General features: G+C 58.2%; 1 protein-coding gene across 5 annotated transcripts in view; it reads right to left on the minus strand.

The window, feature by feature from the left end:
* LOC133351737 (cadherin EGF LAG seven-pass G-type receptor 2-like) overlaps positions 1 to 19,117 on the minus strand; it is a 122,160-nt gene that overhangs the window by 29,900 nt on the left and 73,143 nt on the right. For all 5 annotated transcript variants that reach the window (XM_061567198.1, XM_061567197.1, XM_061567195.1 and 2 more), the window contains exons 7-10: positions 5,960 to 6,117; positions 2,421 to 2,584; positions 998 to 1,123; positions 111 to 280 (exon numbers count right to left, since the gene is read on the minus strand). In XM_061567198.1, coding sequence (XP_061423182.1) covers positions 111 to 280; positions 998 to 1,123; positions 2,421 to 2,584; positions 5,960 to 6,117 — 618 coding nt within the window. The remainder of the gene's footprint in view (positions 1 to 110; positions 281 to 997; positions 1,124 to 2,420; positions 2,585 to 5,959; positions 6,118 to 19,117) is intronic.

Here is a 19,117-nt window from a genome sequence, read left to right on the forward strand (position 1 = left end):
ACTCGCACTCGGGCACACGCGCACGTGGACGCACATATGGGTGTACGAAGGAAGCGCACGCACGTACATATGTGGCCACACACAGACAAAGGTCCCCCATATAGCCTCACCTGCAGGCTGATAGAGGTGTACTGGCCGGCGCTGGCATGCAGCAGAGTGGCGTTGCTCTGCCGCGTGCGGAACATGAGGCCGATGAACCACGGCGACGAGATCGCCACATCAGGCCGCAGCTCCCACGACACGCGGCTGTTGCCCAGGAACCGCAGCGGGCTGCTCATCACTGCACAGAGACACGGGGGGCACAGGGAGATACGGGGAGAGATGGGAAGAGTGAGGCACGGAGACACCGAGACACGGGGGACATGGGGGGAGATGTGGACATTGAGGCACGGGGACACGGGAGAGAGACACGGGGACACGGGAGACAGACACGGGGACACGGAAGGGAGAAACATGGACACGGGGATGGGGACAGGGGGGTAGACGAAGACAGTGAGGCACAGGGACACAGGACAGGGGGACATGGGAACACCATCAGAATCTTCGCCAAGCACCACGACACCTCTGCCGCGCGCAAGGCCAAACTTAGAAGAGGAAAGGCCGACACGACGACACCTCCACGACCGACCCCCACGAGGCCATGCGGGGCGGGTCGGGTGGTACACTCGATGTGGGCAGATGGAGACCGACAGAGCCAGGGTTTGGCCGCCCATTCCCACGGGCGATGAGCCGGGCTGGAAACACGCCGGCGGGCAGGGCGGCGTGACCGTCGCTTGCCGGCGTCGGAGCTTTTACTGAGCTCGTAAAAACCAAGCGCGGTTGCTCGCAAACACGAGCACGTGCACTCAGGAAATCCAGTCAACAAGATGACGGCCACTCTTGCGGCTAAACCCGCAGAACCGGCGACGGAAGCGGTTACGGCGCCAGCTACATCGGCCGCTGCGCCACGAGCGACGCGCATCTCCGTCTGCACGAGGAGCCGGCGCCGGGCCCCTACCTTGGCTGCAGTTCTTGCCGCCGAAGCCGAGGCGGCACTCGCAGCTGTAGGACTCCCAGCGGTTGGCGCAGGTGCCGCCGTTGCCGCATGGGTCCCCCACGCAGAAGTCCTTCTTGGCGGAGCAGCCTGCGGAGGAGACACGACGACCGGCAACGTCGTCATCATCGTCGTCGTCATCGTCACTGCGCTCGCTCACCCTGGAAAGCCTCAACCGAGTCTCAAGACTCTCTTTCAGGAGGGTCTTGCCAAGTTTTGTTCCCAGTAGGGGGCGCTGCTGCTGCTGCTGCGTGCGATTCTAATGGAATGATTTTCGGTGTAATTTTTCAACCATCAGGATGTTTGGCCAATACCAGTTCCACAGTGTGCGTGTGTCGATTGAGCTATGGAAGCCGAGGAAACCCACGCAGAACAGGGGGAGTAGGTACAAACGCAACACACTCACTCACATACAAAGACAAAGGTCCTCCTATAGCCTCAACAGACTGTTGGGGCAAGTGCTGTTAGTGAGCACCTATGAAGGCCGACACGGCACACGAAGAGGTGGGTGGCAGAACCAAACACTGACAAACTCCACACACAGGCAAGGCACCGGAGTCGGGAATCAAACCCAGGCCCTTCTTGTTGCGAGGCGCGAGTGCCGCCACTGCGCCGCTGCCGCCACCCTCATTGACAACAACGAGGGTGGTGATGACAACAACACTGATCCCAGCTTGTGTGGACGATGACCGGGAGTGGACGGGAATCATCGTCGCAGGCCACACCGTGGTCATTCGGTCGCCCCGCTAGCGACAGCAGGGCGCCGAGGACGACCACACACGGGTACTGTATATACACAGATTTACTGAGTTCACCGATTGGCCGAGCTAATCATTATTCTTTTCTGGGGGTGGGGGAGATTGTGCACCGCTCACACCAACGTTAATAATAGAGAGGCCACGGAATGCGTGAGTGATCAAGCAGACTAAGAGAACAACTCAAACGAGTTACAGTGAAGCATTGGCGCTCAGATCTTGTTTACAGTTCTGAGCCAGCGATGCAAATTCCAAAGTACTAGGACAGGAGTAAGTATATCCATAGGACCACAAAATGGTGCTAATTTTATTGACCGTGGAGGGATGATGGCTTAGCTAATGCCCAACCATGATTTGAGCCACTCGCTCTACCGCTGAGCCACCACCCGGGCGGCTGATGGTTTTAAAAGGACATATTAAAGCGGAGTGATGTAAAAGTAACATTTAACGCAAAATCAACATCGCTAAATCTTCGGCTCGCGCTTCAACTGGACGCGACGCCACGTCGTTCAGCTCGCCGGGCCGTCCAAGGGGCGACGCAGCGCCGTGACCGATGGGCCCAAGGTCCCGGTAGCGCAGGCGGCGGTATCCTGCGGTGGGTTTGGGGAGGGGGCGCGGGGGAAACCGCTCACCGGGCAGCGTGCCGTTGTTGGCGATGAAGCCGGCCATGTCGACGCGCCGGCTGTCGACCTGCAGGTCGCGCATGCAGCCGACAAACTGGCGGCTCCGCACGGGGAACTCCTCGGGCAGGTTGGGCACCCCGCCCAGCAGCAGCGGCCCCGTCAGGTCCAGGGATCTAGGGACACGCACACGGACGCGCGTCACAAATACACACACACGCACGTAGGCACGTGCACACGGACGCGTGTTGACGCACGTAATGCGCGTGCAAGCACAAATGCATAGAGCGACAAATACACACACATGTACACACACAAAGATACATGGGCAGACAGACGCACACATCCATACAGTTGCATATGCACAGATGCACAGGCATGCGCAGACACATAGAGATACACACAAAGACAAATTTGCCCCACGAAGGTTTTAAGGCTGTTGGGGCACACGACGAGGTGAGTGACCAACACCACGCTCAGCCGCATTTGGCTCCCCAGTGCTGACGATTACACACCGTACCAGGTACTCATTCGAGGCTGAGCCGACCTAGGGGAGGCCTATCACTGGATTCCTAGCACAGTGCACTAACCACTGCACCACTGCTCCTCACACGCACACGGACACACACAGATCCATCGGCGACACGGCCACCCGCTCAGGCCACCCGACACTCTCGCGATCCCGTCACCATCGCCCCCAGTCGGCACAGCCGCCCCAGCCAGCCTCGTCAGAGCGTCAGCTTTAGTCATCGTTAGCAAACAAAATCGATTCCTAACGACGCCTCGCTCAATAAAGATACAGAACAGAAAACGCGGCGCTGGGTTTTAAATCGCCTGTCGTGCTTTTCACTTTCGCAGGCCGTGGGGCGAACAAGAAGGGGGCGCACGGGCGGAGGGGCGGGCGGGAGAGGCCCCAGCGAAGAACGGCGGCCGTGGGAAGAGCGGCGAGGCCCATCCCGGCCTCTAATTACACGGCCCAGCGAGCAGCCTCGCGACCCTGACCCCTGACCCCCCGCACCACTCATCAACCCCGCGGCTCCGCAGCGCGGGCACTCGGCCAGCGTTCGCTCGCTCCGCTCCGCCGGAGAATCACGCCGCTTGCGCCGAGACAGCCGCAGCCCCCCCACCGCCCCCCACCTGCCCACCCCCGTCACACATCCATACAATATTCATACACTGTACATTCATTATCCTTAAGCCAAAGATTGGCCCCAGGCAGGGTGGTAATAACGGCGTGGTTGCGTTATACTCCTCCCTCCCTCTGTACCCCCGCCCTCACCACGGCCTCTCCAGACGCAGCCAAGCGTGCCCACTCTATACGAACGCGGGATTTTGCTTGGGCCACGCCGGGCAGAAATGGAGGGTACCCACACTTTACCCCACCACTACAAGCCACTCGCCGATAGACTTACTCCCACGTGCTTATTTTTTGCACACCGCTCGTGTACAGTCACGGGGCATACCGTCACGTACGTCGTGCGATCGCGAGAGGTGGTGAAGACGAGGGGAGGCCTTCATCCAGCGGTGGATTGATCTAGGCTAACGACGATGGTTACGACGGTGAGAGAGGCAAGGCCGAGGAGCGTGGTCCGAGCGCGATGCTTCTCCCGCCCACACGGATACATTCCGCGGCACGGTGCGCGGAACCGGCTCCGCTTCGCACGCTCGGAGCCACGACGCCGTCGCTCCGTTGCACGCGGCACGCGCTGCTTAACATTAACCACGGTTCGTCATCGCGGAGACGTGCCGCCGCTCGGGACGGAGCCCGGCGTTCTCCACGAGCGACTCACCAAGGCCCACAAACGATCATTAACTCGACAAGAAGAAAGGGAGCGCTTAACCGGGCCGGCAGGACGGTGGAGTGAGGGCCTGGGGCAGCCAGGGGCCTCAAGATTCACAACCAAACTATTTTCCACAACAACCGATAATAGCCGCCATTCGCCACCAAGTGGCGGCGACGTCACCGCGGCGCTTGTGCCAGTCGAGGTGCACTTTAAGTTCGTCACGCAAAGTGTGGAAGGTTCACTGCTGGCATGAGGTCACAGGACATGGGCTGACTGACTGAGACGACTGGCAGATGCACCACCTGTGCTGTCCACTAAGCCAACTGGTGTCCACCACAAACACACGAACTGGTGGGGCAAGTTTAAAATAAAATAAATCACGACGTTTCGGGTGCAACACAAGCGTCCGTCATCAGGTGGGAAGAAAGCGTGGTGTGCTGCTGCTGAGGCAGACTCTTTTAAAAGGTTTGAAATGGGCGTAGCCCAAGGGTCATAAACAAGTGGCCGGGGCTAGTGATGTTAATGTGAGAAATTAGCATGTAGCTGTAAGATAGGAGGAGAGCGGGCTCCTCGACGAGGGAGTGCAACCCAAGGGGTGTAATTCAAAGGGCCTGGGAGCATGAGAGTGCAATCCAAAGGCATGAGAGTGCAATCCAAAAGACATGTGAGCATGAGAGATCTAAGAGAGAGGCATAGAGAGAGAGACACACACAGAGAGTCGAAATAACAGCTAACATAGGCAGCTAGGATGGAAACATCACAGTCAGTTAAAACTTTACCTGCTTAATAACGTCCTTCCAATGATCCTCTAATTTCTCACATTAACATCATGCTAATCTCTCACATGAACATAGCCACTTCCGTGCCCTCGTTGAGGAGGCCGCTTTCCTATCTTACAGTTATATGCTAATTTCTCACATTAACATCACTAGCCCCAGCCACTTCTTTATGACCCTTGGGCTACGCCCATTTGAAACCTTTTTAAACAGTCTGCTTCAGCAGCAGACCATGCTTGCCCACCTGATGACGGACGCTTGTGTTGCGCCCGAAACGTCGTGATTTATTTAATTTTAGACCTACGTGACTTTACCGAAAGAACCAAAGAGTATGGATTCCTGCAGTCACGAAAGCTTCAAATCAAGATTGGTGGGGCAAGTGTTCTGAGTAAGCACCTATTAAGGCGAGCACGACCCCATGCCTGGCCACCTTTGTCTCCTCAGTGCTGATGTTTACACACTACACCAGGTACTCATTTGAGGCTGAGTCGCCACTCTTACTGGCCAAGAGTGGTAATCGAACTCTGGCTGCCGGTTTCAGAGTGCACAGTGCGCTAACCACTGCATCACTGCATCACCGCTCCACACACACCGGCGACGTGGGGGGTCCCGGCTCTCTGCGGCTCCCCGCTGGCTCTCGCCGGGTCAGGGTAGCGGCGATCAATCCGGGGGTTACTTATAGATGGGACGGGCTCTGAGGATGACTCAACGAGCAAACCGAGCCACCCCTGCCTCCAGCCACCCAACGTACTCCGCTCTCAGCAGCTGCTTAGCCCTGAAAGTAGCTTGTACTGCCTATTCTGTCCCCATACTGCCACGTTCTGCATCCATGCTGCCATGTGCTGCCACCGTACGTATGTATGTCGAACTTCTTTTGCACCATACGTAGCCAACCGTGGTAATCGCAGGTGCCCCGTGCTGCCATGTGCTGCCCCCATGCCGCCCACGTGCTGCCCCCCGTGCTGCCCCGTGACCCGCGATGTAAACTCACTTCTTGGAGCCGGTCTGCCGTCCCTGGGCGGCGCACGAGTAGTTTCCGATGACGGAGCCGAACTTGACGGCGACGGAGGTGTCGCAGTCGTCCACCGACACGACGGCCACCTTCTCCTCCGACGGGCCCCGCACCAGCCCCGCCTGGCCCATGTTCGGCTGCCGGAGAGACGCGCACGCACAGCGCAGAGATAAAGATCACCCAACGTCGACTCGATAGAATGGTGGGGCTGGTGCTGTGAAGCGAGCACCTACGAAGGCCGGAACGTCACGCCGGCGGGTGTGGGGGGGCCAGCGCAATGCCTGGTCGCCTTTGATTATGTTTACCGTGCACCGCACCAGGTACTCATTTGAGGATGATTCGGCCTAGGAGATGCCCACGACCAGTTCAGATAATCGTCACTGGTGTTGGCCGTGAGCAGGAATCGAACCCGGGTTGCCGGGTTCATAGCGCAGTGCATTAACTGCTACACTACCGCTCCCCACTACACATGTACACACATGCATGAACACGCACGCACGCACACACACACGCGTGCGTGCCTGCACCATGAGTGGGATGCAGCAGCAGGATTGCAGCTGGCGCGACGTAACTCAGTGGCGTGTGCGGTCACCACCGGGGCCGCCTGGCCAGTTAAAAATAGCCAAAGAGTGCGACGATCAGGACCCGGTTTATCCAGAATTGTCGCGCGGGTGCCTCTTGTCCCGGGGGCCCCTCCCCTGTCCCTCGCTGTCCCCCGCCCGCCCCCACCGCCGCTGGACCCCGTGTGACTCGCCCGGCGGCCGCCCGGCGGCTCTCGCTAACGCTTCGTGACGGCCCCACAAAGGACGTCCGTTACCGCGCGGCAGGAGCAGGCGCTTCCCCCCCCCCCCCCGCGCGCCGTCTCCTCCTCCGCCCCGGCGAGAAAAACCCCCGGCGCCACCGCTGCGAGGCCTGGGCCGGCACGGACGTGAGGCGACAACTCAGGTCATGTGCTGGGATTCGTTCCTCGCCGGAGGCATTCTACATTTATAAATCCTGGAAAGGTGGTGGCAAGCACTTGACAAAGTAGCCTCGCAGCCACAGCGACAGGTTTACTGGATGCGATGTGCCAGTTTGCGAAAAAACATTTTCAGGGTCACCGACCGTGATGAAAGTTCCAGCCGAAAATAGGCCCTGGTCACATCTGGCACAGGAGCAGCAGGGAGGGGGGGAAGTCGCATGGCCCAGGTGTATTCGCCACGAGTGAAATACCCGGCGCACCGCAATTGTGCCGAGCCAGGGATCGCGTGCCGCGTGGACGTGACGCCGGCCAGCACGCCGCGGGGGGGGGGGTGGGCGGTCGCGTCGCGGGGTTCACGCAGAGCGGCCGCCGCTAGCAGCTCCCCGCACATCCTAATTGGGGCCGAAGCGCGCGGCGGGCGGTGCGGCGGCGGCGTCCGTTCGCACCATTGTCGGCTTCTTGGGAACAAAAAAATGATTCCTTTATTGTGCGGCGCGTAATGAAGACGCCGTTAAGAGGGGAAGCAATCTCAGATAAGCCTTTAAAGCCACACAAAGGGCGCCGCGAAAGGGCGCCCGTCGCCGCCGCCCCCTCACGAAACCCGCGAGTGTAAATTTATACGCGGAAAACATAACAAGCAGAGGGGCGGGCAACATGGGGCCCTGACACACGGGCCATTATGAGGCAGGCCAAGTGGCTTTTGTCAACAGGAGAGGGGAAGAAGGCCGAGGAATGCGGCGCGGGACGCCCGTGCCGCACCTCCCTCCGTCTCCGCCGACTGCGCGCGGCCACGCGCCGCTCGGAGCCTCTCCCTTTCCTGAGGTTCCCGGCGGCACGGAGCGAAACGTCGGACATTGTGCCAAATGACGCGCGGTCAAAAGTCAAGGCGATTTCCCACCACTCAAATGAGCACTGAGAGGCGCTGGCGCTCCGTATCCTATTTACAGCCCTGAGCCCGCGGTGGAAATTCCACGTTCCCATTGTGGGGCACTAGCATCTCCACGGGACAACCACCGTCGACTTGCCCGTGCGCTGCGTTCAATAACGAATCTGCCGCGAGCCACGACCTCTCCACCGTGCACTCGGGTCACGCCCGCGCGCTGTTCAGGCACTGACCCCGCAGCGTTCGGGCACGACGGCGACTGCCCACGTTACGTGGGTATCGTTTATTTATCCGAGAACGCGGCGGTCTGGGCGGCAGCGGCGGCGGCGAGGGTTTTGTTTTCACTGCGGAGACGGCGGCCTTACCACGGCGTGGCCCACGCAAGTCAGGGACAGCCGTACCAACACGGCCGCATTCACCGTCCTCACCACCAGCACTCACTACTAACCACAGCATTAGCCAACAGGCCAATAAATTACCCGCCACTGCCATCACTCACGACCAAGGACAGCACTCACGGCAACCACCAATCACCACAAACGTCTCCAATAACAGCCCTTGCAACTACCTCTTCAGATGCACAGGACACTAACGCAGCCGCTCCTCTGTCACTCACCGCTAACCACAAAGCTCGCCACAACACCGATAGTCACAACCACCGGCCACCACTCACCACCGGAACTCACTGCCACCACTAATTACCAGCACCAGCGGCCCCTCCAGGGGATTCTGGGACGGTGCCACTTGGACGCCGAGCCAGACGGAGCGAGCGCCAGCCCCGTGTCCCCGTGACCCCTGACCCCGGCCGACCTGCACAGCTTCGGCTTCTCTTGACCGACCGGGGGAGTTGAGCCGTCCTGGGAAACCCGCGCTTCTTGGCAGGATGAGGGAACATTCCTCGGAGTGTTTTGTTTCTTTTATTCGGTTATGGAAGCACTTCCCCGCTCGTATTATTTTACAGAAGTTGTAATTTCCTTCTCCCCACCGCGCTCTTCAGTTTCATTATACGACGGGCAAAACACTTCACGCCCAGCGCCTCCCGTCTCCTGGCCAACGCCCTCCCCCTCCTCACAGACCTTCGCTCAACTCTCCTCTCCCAGCCTCTCACTGTAGTCTCCCCATACACGCTGCCGTTCCCCTGTCAGACATCCTGCTGCTTCTCTCTCCTCTCTCAGGCACCCTGTCCCTCCTCTCCTGGCTTTTATTTTTTCTCCTCCTAAGCATCCAGTTCGCCTTTCTGGCCCCTCAGGGGCCTCTCGCCCTGCATGATTGAGATGGGGGCCATGGCGCGGACCCGGGGAGGCTGTAAATTTTGTCACCAGCGAAATCCAGACCCTGCAATTCCACCGGATGAAAGCCACCACCGTGCCCACTCACGCACGCACAAAGATCCCCCGTGCAGCCTAAAACAGGTTGTTGAGACAAGTAAATATGTACGCTGAACATCTTTCGCACCGTAGGTAGCCAATCATTTGAAGCGAAGGTGCGAGGGGGAAGGACAGCAAACTAGAAAGTGGTGTTAGCGAACAACGATGAAGACCAATACAGCGCACAAGTGGCTGCCTTTATCTCCCCAGTGCTGATATTTAAACACCACCCCAGGTAACTAATTTAAGACTCAGTCGACCTAGCGGAGGCCGAGGACCAGTTTATATGTCCGTCACCAGTGTTGACTGTGAACAGGAATCGAACTCGGGTCGCTGGGTACGTAGCGCAGCGCGCTAACCACTACGCTGCCGCTCCCTACTCGCACACTTGGCACATGCACAGACGTGCACGGGTCAACGCCAGGCGCACTGCACAGACACACACACTGAGATGCACGCACCGAGATGCACACACGCATGCGCCACATTCTACAGCGGCCGTTGGGTGACGTGCGAGTTCCTTTCTGTCCACTCTGAGAAAAAAAACCCACACCCGTTGTTCGTTTTTTCTCGTTTCCCTTTTATTAACCTGTGCACCGCCGCCACGGCGTTTGTTTCCCTCTATTTGCCCAGGGCGGGCGGGCGGGCGGGCGGGCCCGATGGCCAGACAGGCTCGCCGGCTTCCCGGCCAAGAGCAACAATAATATTTTGTGGGGACGCCGGCGAGGGCACGTTGGGGTTAAACGTCCCCAACGTCCCCCCCCCCTCTCCTCCTCCTCCTTCTCCACCTCCTCCTCCACCTCCTCCTTCTCCACCTCCTCCTTCTCCACCTCCTCCTCACGCACGAAGCCAGGAGGACGTCCGCCAATCGTTTTGGCCGTTTGCCGCAGCAGTGCGCGACGGTGGCTCCTGCCCACGGCCACCCGAATTATCGCGGTGACGGGAATCCCCCGGCGGTCACGCTGGGGGTGAGGGGGCGCGCTCATGAAATATTCCGCTGAACGCGCACGCTGCGCGCATCCGATAAGTTCCTCGCGGTATCGTCGGTTTATCTTCCCCGCCGCGTCCCATCGCCGGGCTGGGCCGAGGCCTCTCGCAAGCGGTTGCCGTGGCAACGCTCACGGGGTTCGCGGCGGACATGTTCGTTCTGAATCCAAGCAGAGGGGTTGGGGGAGAGGGGAGGGGGTGTAGGGTAGCCAGCTGCATGGTCACCATGGTGACGAGCACGTACATCACCGAGACACACGGCTGGATTCGCTACCCCCTGCCAAAAAAAAATGTTTTGGGATATAACGACAATACCGGAAGAGGGGAGAACTACATCCCGGGTTAAACACAATTAACTCACAAATGGCAAGGGGATTTAGAATACCTAAAAGGCGGTGTTTTGGCAATGGCCGTTCTACCGTGCAGTGGGCCATGAAAGCGGAATTATTGATAAACGCGTTGAGTTCTTGTCGCACGAAAAAACATTGTCTTGAGTGGCAAATGATTATCATTATTATTACGTGACAAACGACCGAGACTGTCCCCGAGAAGACCGACAGATTTCCCAGGACAGCAGCTACCTCATCAACAAGAGGCAGCTCCTCAACGACCCTGAATAGAAAACGAGGACGAGATGGCAAGGCCCTCTCCTCCCCTCCGGCCGAGCGCCCCGGCCCTTGACGAGTGGGCGCAGACCCCCCCCCCCCCCCCCCCAGGGTACCCGTCACATTAGCTCGTGTTGGACTACCCTCTGGTAACGAATCAAAATTCAACAGCTGTGCGACGAGCAGGCTCTCCCGCTTTGATTTTGTGTCCGACCTCGTCAGCGCAAGCGTAGTGATTTTTTTTCTTTTTCAATCAATTAAATTACTATTTAGTGCTAAAGAGCAAATCACCGCGGCGGCTTTTAACGAACAAGCGTAAATTAAATGATTGTTCATAACCGACACGAGCGCGCTCGGACCCAAGGGCCTCCTTCAGGCCTGGCAGAGGCCATCTCTCCATGACCTAGTGCGAGGGTTCAGTTTTCTGCCAGTTGCATATTAATAAGACACAAGACAATGCCTGGTGGTGGCTCAGCGGTAGAGCAAGCGGATCGCAAATCCTGATTGGGGGAGATGATTGAGCCCATCATCCCTTCCTGGGTCAATAATATAAGTCAACAGCGGATGTCCTCTCAATAGACTGCCCCCCCCCCCATAGGAATGTGGAATTTCCAAGGTCACTGGCTCTGCAGGTCCAAAACCAGGCAATGAGCGCCAAATGCCCCCAATGCTCATTTTCGCGACGGAAAATCACGTTGACTGCATGGACTGTGCAGTTCTCCCCTCTCCTGGCATGGCGAGAAATCTTCTTCCTCTTCATCTTCCTGCGATGCATCACGGGCTGTCCGTGCCACACACGGGGCGGCGACTCTGCCCAGCGCGGGCAACGGGCGCAGGCGGCGGGCGCAGGCGGCGATCGCCGTGGCGCAGCAGGCGCTGCTGGGGGTCGACGACCACCGCGAGGGCGAGGATCGACGCCACCTCGGGCAACGCGTGCGCCAATTCCCCTGTCCCCTCGCCGTCTGCGTCGATTCCGCGGCGCAAGGGAGCGTAAAAAACTTCGGCGGGGGGGGGGGGGGTGCCCGGGGGCCGTGGACACCGTTGGTGGAACGTGGCTTTGGTCGCTGGACGCGAGGATCGCGGGAGATCTTTTTCTACGGAGCAGGAGCAGCAGCAGCAGCAGCCGCTTGTTGAGTCGGGTGCCCATCAGGGGAGAAAGTTTGGGGGAGCTGCTTTCATCCAGCAGTGGATTTATCTCGGGCTGTACATCACGTGATATCGTGTAAAGCAGGTAGTTCGTGTATGGCTGCGTAAGTTTTGTCGGTTGTGCTGCATCGCAGCTCACGGTGCGTTTCCGAGTGGCACCATGCATTGTCCGGCACGATGTCCGACGATTCGTTCCACGTACCGAGACCTTCAGGAAATGAATATCCGGACGGATTCCCAGCAAATGGATCGAATCGCCATCTCCCATACTCTCCGTGTATGCATCGCTCTCTCATTCATGCCCGATGTTATTTCCTGCTCTGTATCTCTTCATTGTTATATAAATTAGCGAACGTTTGTATTACAAACCCTGTAAATCTCCCGATTGGCCGGTCTCCGGTACAGGAAGAGGATGCAGCCACATATAATACATTTAAAAAGCGTTAATGTGAAACGTGACAAGATTTTAACCGACTGTGTGGACCACAAGAACCCCCCCATCATCCCGGCGACGCGGGGGCGGGAGGGCGCTGTGCAGCGCCGCTCGGGCCCGGGCGCAGGAGGTGGCGTCCAAAGCCTTCCCGTTAGAGCGACCATTAATCCCCGGCTGTCGCGCAAACCGGCAGTGGCGGCGAGCTGTGGCGCGCTCACAGGAACGGCCACAGACGCACGCGCGCACGCTTAATATAAATCTCGTGTCCGTCCCTCAGCTCGGTCAGTGGCTGAAATGAGGTTTCCTGGGTCGTTGCCAATGGCAACAACCGAGGGATGGAGCGCCGTTAACGGGCAAACTGAGGATTTACAGATGTTGATTTCGCATTAAACGTTATTTTTACATTGCTCCGCTTTAAAATCCCCTTTTTAATCGTCAGCCGGCCGGGTGGTGGCTCAGCAGTGGAGAGAGCGGCTTGCTGTAGGATGCTTGCGAGCTCAAATCCTGCTTGCGGATTAACTCAGCCATCATCATCATCATCTCTCCACGATCGATAAGACGAGTCAACAATTTGTTGTCCTATGGGTAGACTGGCCCCCAACATAGGAATGTAGAATTTCCACCGCTGGCTCTGCAGGACTGTAAACGGGAGACAAGCACCAATGGCTCAATGCTCATTTGAGCAGCAGGAATGCTCTGAGTGTTTTTCTATCACCAAGCCCACCTTGGCCTATTGTACAATTGGGTTCGTTTGCATCCTACGGCTTTTCTCTGCGTGGGATGCCTCTCCTGCGTGGTGGGTATGGCTGCCACCTCTGTTGTCAAATAAAACAACGCTGGGACATATCACGAGAAGAAGAGGAGAAATATCTCACAACAGAAGAGAGGAGAGCGGTGCATTCCTATCATTATTACTACGACTACTACAGTATTGTTATTCCTGTGCAACTGACAAACACCAGAACTTTCAATGTCACGGGACGACCGACAGATTTCCAGGGACGGCAGCTACCTCCTCAACCAGAGTACGGCAATCCTGGGGAAAAACCAGCAGAGGTGGCAAACTGGAGTGGCGAGGGTTCCGCGTGGTGGCCGTGTCGGAGCGTGGGGCACCCTGGCATCGGCGGTGGGGAGGTCGGTCTCCCGAGAGCAGCCTGCCAAGGCCTGCGCTAATCCACCATGATTGCCGCTTTGGCCATTACCGCTTTTTATTCTTATTCTTCTTACTACGCGCGTGTGGGAGACCCGGGCGCGCCTCAATTATCGCAGGGGGACTTCGTGTAGCTGTGGTTTTCGGCAAAGGTCTCTGCCAGGATTGTGAGCTCTTTCTGTGGAGGCCATTTTGTCAGTGCGACGAAAAAGAGAAATGATTATTCCGTGGGTGTCCGTGGCCGGATGAATTATACATCTCAGCAGAAACCATTTCGTTTGCCGATATTTACAAAGGTGAATTAAGAAGAGATCATTTAACCCGCGTCGTTTAATGCAACCGACGTAAATTCTAGAATTACGACGTCCATTATTTTACCCAGCACAGCCTCACCGGGTCCAAAGGCTCTTGTAACTTAGTAGGCTCCGGCAACGTTAAGGATGTTTTGAACGATTCGATTAAAAACACAACCGTATGTTGTGTTTTTAATCGAATCGTGTGTTCCGCACAACTGAGCAACAGGTTCTGGTTGTCAATACGAAATGCATCGTTACGCGTTTGCTGCGCGCGTGGCAAGGAACGCCTTGGAGTTCACGAGGGATTGGCTCAGTGAGGGAGCTAACCACACAACTTACGAGGGCGACACTCAGCCCCGCCGTCTCCTGGCCACAACTCACAGTCCCATCACCTTGGCCTAGGACATCAGGCAGGCAAGCCCTGGTGGTCCCCCATCCCAAGATTTTAACCGGACCAGAACACAACCGTGCAACGGATGCTCGGTTGAGGGCCTGACGTATGTGTCTATGTATGTTGAACTTCTTTCGCACTGTACGTAGCCAACCATGCTAATCGTGACAATGCCAGCAAGAAAGGCCAATCTGGCCACAGCGGCGCCAGATCTGGGACGGATAAACACTCCCAGACCAGTAAAAAAAAAAACTTCTCTAGATATTGATGAAAAAGGAAATCTTAATATTTCCAAAACATACTCGCAAAACGGGCTCGTAAATCACCCGCCAGCTGTTGTTGAGTCCACGTTTGTCTATCCACGTTCCGGGCTGTTCCCCTTATTTGCGAGAAAATTATCTTCAGCGATACGTGCGGGGAAACCACATGGCACGTTTTCTCGAAGTCGATTAAAACTTTTCTTTGCGTATCGACGCGCAATTCAGGCATGAGCTGCCGAGCTCAAGCATCGCAACGACTGGGACCCCGCGTGACCACTGGAACCAGGGGTCCAGGGTACCTTGCGCGGCCAGGGGACCCCACGCGGCTGGGGGGGGAGGGGGGGTGAGGGCCGCCTCGCTAAAGGCCACGTCCAACTCCACGCATCATCACCGACCGAAACCCAAGCCGATGAATACATTTTAAAAAATGTCGACCGCATTGCGACCGTCCTACAGCGGACATGAGGACCTGCGATGCGTCGCCGAAGCTGCAGCAGGAGAAGGGAACCATCGCTGCCGTTGTCTGCTGCCAGGTGAAAGTGGCCAGGAGGTGGATTTGGGGGGACTGTGGTGAGCGGGGTGTAGGGGGGGATTAGGGATCGGCGCGGTGCCGGGGATCGGGTGTCAGCAGTGAACGAGCATGGGGGGAGCGTCGCGCCAAATCTCAGTGACGGGGTTGAGGTCCGGGTGAAATGAGCCTGGCTGCCAGCGTGCGCAGAGCTTGTTTATCTGATCGTCATCGTTGTCGTCCAAAGCCACGGTCGGTCTACCACTGAATGAAGGCTTCCGCGTGCCGGTGCCATCCTTCGTTGTGCAGTGCTGTAAACCATCCCTCCATCATGTTACCCTGCCCTAGATTCTGATGAAGAGGCCGAGCGGAGAGCCTGCTCACGCGCCGGTTTACACGTGTTCAACGGATTAAACCCGCCGTAATTGCGATGAGCCATGATCGATCCACTGCTGAGTGAAGGCCTCCTCGAAGCCGTCTCTGCGCACGGTTCAACCCCTTGCCTCTCCGCCATTCTCCTTCGCGCGCTTCGCTTTGCCCGCCGTTGGTGTTCGCTCCGCCCACGGCCCACGCTCCCACGCTGCCGATCCACGTGTCGCGGCAGGTCGGTTGGACACGCGAGTACCGAACGGACGCGTCCTCCTCAATGTCGCAGAACCCGCCGCCGCCGCCACCATCGCTGTTGCCACCGCCGTCGAGGAATTTCAGGGGGGATTTGGACTCGAGTAATTATCAGCCAATACTATAATCGCTGCACCTGAGCCCAGGTGTTGGGAGGGGGGGTTGGCAGTTGAGAGCGTCGTGGATCAGCGTCGCGGGCGCGTGGAGGAACGCGGGGTCGAGGAGGAGGATCCTGCGGGATCGCTCGCTTCCGCGCGCGTGGCCCGCTGCGTTCCAGCGTCCGTGAATCCGCTTTGTGGTTTCTCCGGTCTCTCTCTCACGCTCTCCGGAATGTTGACGTGCGCGAGTGCACGTCTAGGTCAGCGCTTCTGTCGGGGGTGGGTGGCGGGCAGGGACTGGGAGGGGCGCAGACTGCGGCGTGGGTACCGTGCAGCAGAAAAACTGAATGTTGAACTTCGGCGCCTCATTACGGCTACTAAAGACAAACGCACAACGTGGGGCAGCGACGGGGGAGGCTGCGGTTCCAAAAATCTTGAGAACCACTGGTTTAGGTGACGTGCGTGTGTGTGCGCACGTGTGTATGTGTGTTTGCCGTGTCGGCCTTTTTAGGTGTCCCAGCGAACAGCACTTTACCCAACAGTCTGTTCACAGCTATACGGGGGACCTTTGCCTCTCTGCTGGTAGAGATGTGCGCCAGCACCATCCCCTGTGCATCCTCCTCCGTCGCCGCCGCCCCCGGTGAAAGGAAACCCTCTTTCTCGGCTCTTAAATGTTTGCGGCGGCTTAGAGGGGCTTAGGCAGCCTTGACCTGAATAAGTGCATTAGCTGGTAGGGCCCTCTCGAAATATTCCAAGCATCTGACATCGCCGATATAAGACAACCCCTGCAGGATCCGCTCGGGGCTTCTGCAGCTTTCAAAGCCACGAGACAAATCCGCGCAGCACAGGGAGGAAGCACCATGCAAATCTCCATCCCCAGGGCCCCCTGCCTCCACCTCTGCCCCCCCCCCCCCCCCACTGATGCAGAGAGAAGCAGCAGCGATAATGCTCAGATAAAGCAGTGTTCTCACCCTCATGTGCTGCTGCTGTTTCTACTGCTGCTGCTACTGTTGGTGCTTCTACTGTTTATGCTGTTGCTGCTGATTCTACTGTTTCTACTGCTGCTACTGTTGGTGCTTCTACTGTTTATGCTGTTGCTGCTCTGTTGCTATGCCGTTTCTACTTCCATTGCTGTTGCTGCTTCTGCTGTTGCTTCTGCTGCTTCAACTACTGCTGCTACTGCTGCTTCTGCTCAGCTCAAACATTCCCTGCTCCACAGTGGAGCCACAGGCCATTCCTAGCCACTCCACAGTGAGGGGCACCAGCACGGAGCCACGTGACCGGTCAAACTGCCCGAGATACACCGTGGAGCTGCGGAACTATAGAGACCTCTGGGGCAGAGTCGCTCGCTCGTCATCCTCTAGCGATCCCCCTTCCCGCTCCGTCCCCTCCCCACCACCCCACCCACCAGGCCCCTATCACCCGGCTCATCTTTCGCGCGGTAAGGCGACACCGTTTTAAGTTTATATCGCGAGCAGCGGTGCATTTGGTAAACGGAGTGGAATTCCAGCTTAATCCGTCGTCCGCTACCACGCGGGGGCCGGCCTTTCCCACAGACGCACAGACGCACGGGCCGGAACTCGCGCTGGCCATGGTGCGCAGTGCAGTGAATAATTACAAGAATTATAAAGAACGAGTCCTCTATCGACCCCAGAACAGACTCGCCGAGTCTCAATGCTCTTCTCCCGAAGGATTCTGATGCATCTGGAAGTTTGGCCGATTAGTCCACGAGACCAGACTAGGTATTTTATACTTGCCGGTGCCACCCGAGGTGACATCACTTCAGCAGGGTCCAGCTTCTCAATCCGGCCAATAGTGGTGAATCACGCGATACGCACTTCAAATGAGTGGGGGGCCATCGCGTAGTGGATTCTAATTGGCCACATCTATAGACCGGTTCGACGAATATGTTGCCATCTTGGGTGGCACCGAAGTCTGGTCCGGCCCACGGCCTAATCTCCACCAACGAGCACTTGGCTCCGCAAGGCAGGAGAGCGGCGCCCGGAGGCGCGAACCCGAGAGTCCGCTGCACGCGGAAGGGCCTCCGCTCGGTTCGTCCACGTCGACCGGACCCGCGTGGGTAGAGGCGGGTGTCTGCAACACCGTACCCCTACCACCACCGCACGCGGCGTACCCATCGTAGACTAACCGCCGGCGGTGCCCGCGTGCGCTGGCTCGGTCGGCCGGGCGGACGGAGGCAGTGGGCTGGGGATTTGAGAGAGCCGCACCATTGTCGCAAACTGCCGCGCCAGGAGACAGCATCGAACCGGCGTGGCAAACCGTCGCACCGCGGCAGCATCGAGGAGCAGCAGCCTTGAGACTCGGCGGCCGCGTCCCACGGTCACCTCTCCCGCCCAGGGGAACTGACCCGAGTCGAGTTTTCATTTTGGAATTTGTCGATTTAATTTTCTGGGTATGAAACTTGGATGGAAACCTGACAATTGAGTTTTTTCCTGGGTAAATACGTTACTTTATTGCCAAGGCCCCTTCTCTATAATTTTCCTGTTTGCTCTCAGATATGGCTGAGTGACCCACGGCTCTCTCCCTCCTCTCCCTCCTCTCCCACTCTACCTCCTCTCCCTCTTTCCCTCCTCTCCCACTCTACCTCTTCCCCCTCCCCTCTCTTCCCCCCCTCTCTCTCTCCATCGCGTGCAGCAGGAGCGGCGAGAATTGCTGAATCTCACAATCGCATCCCACGACCGCAGCGGGAGCCGATGACAGCGCTCGCACTCATCCCGGCATCACCGCGACAGCCTGGCAGGTCCAGGCCTCGCCCCCCCCCCCCCAACCCCTCTAGTGATGCCTCTGGAGGGGAAAGGGGGGGGGACGGTGAGGCTGGGAAAGGTTGTAGGTCGGCGTGGGGGGATCGACGCAAGGGTGTGAATGACGGCCGCTCGCAAACCACCCCCCAACGCCCCCCTCTCCCCCCCCCTCCCGGGCCACGGATTCCTCAGCGATGACATCACAGATCGGTCGCCACGGGAGACCCAATGGCAGGGGCTGGCGTCGCCGTGGCAACCAGCGGAGGGACTCGAGCAGGAGGACACAAAGAGGGGCAGCCGAGACAATGGCGTCGGCGAGGGCTCGCTCCGCCGCTGGGCGGCCCTGCCCGCCCACCATTACCATCTCAATGCCCGCACCCCCACGCTTCATTAAAAAACTTTCGTGCCCCCCCCACCCCACACCCCCCCCCCCATCTCTTTCTGTAGAACCGTCCTCACAGCGCGGTCGCGCACCGGTAACAACGCTCCTCGCCACGGTGCATGGGAACGGAGCGCGACGTTACCAAAACGGGGGGCGAGGTTGGGGGGGGAGCAGTCGCCCCGAGTGGTTGAGACGATGTGGTGGGATTCGGAGCCCGTGACGACGACGATGACGGTGACGACAGCGCCTCAGCGGTGCGAGCAGAGGGGCGGCTGCGGTGCCCGGTG

The sequence above is a fragment of the Lethenteron reissneri genome, chromosome 38 (assembly GCF_015708825.2).
Source record: "Lethenteron reissneri isolate LAM-NWPU_2019-01 chromosome 38, ASM1570882v1, whole genome shotgun sequence".
NCBI classification, from domain to species: Eukaryota; Metazoa; Chordata; class Hyperoartia; order Petromyzontiformes; family Petromyzontidae; genus Lethenteron; species Lethenteron reissneri.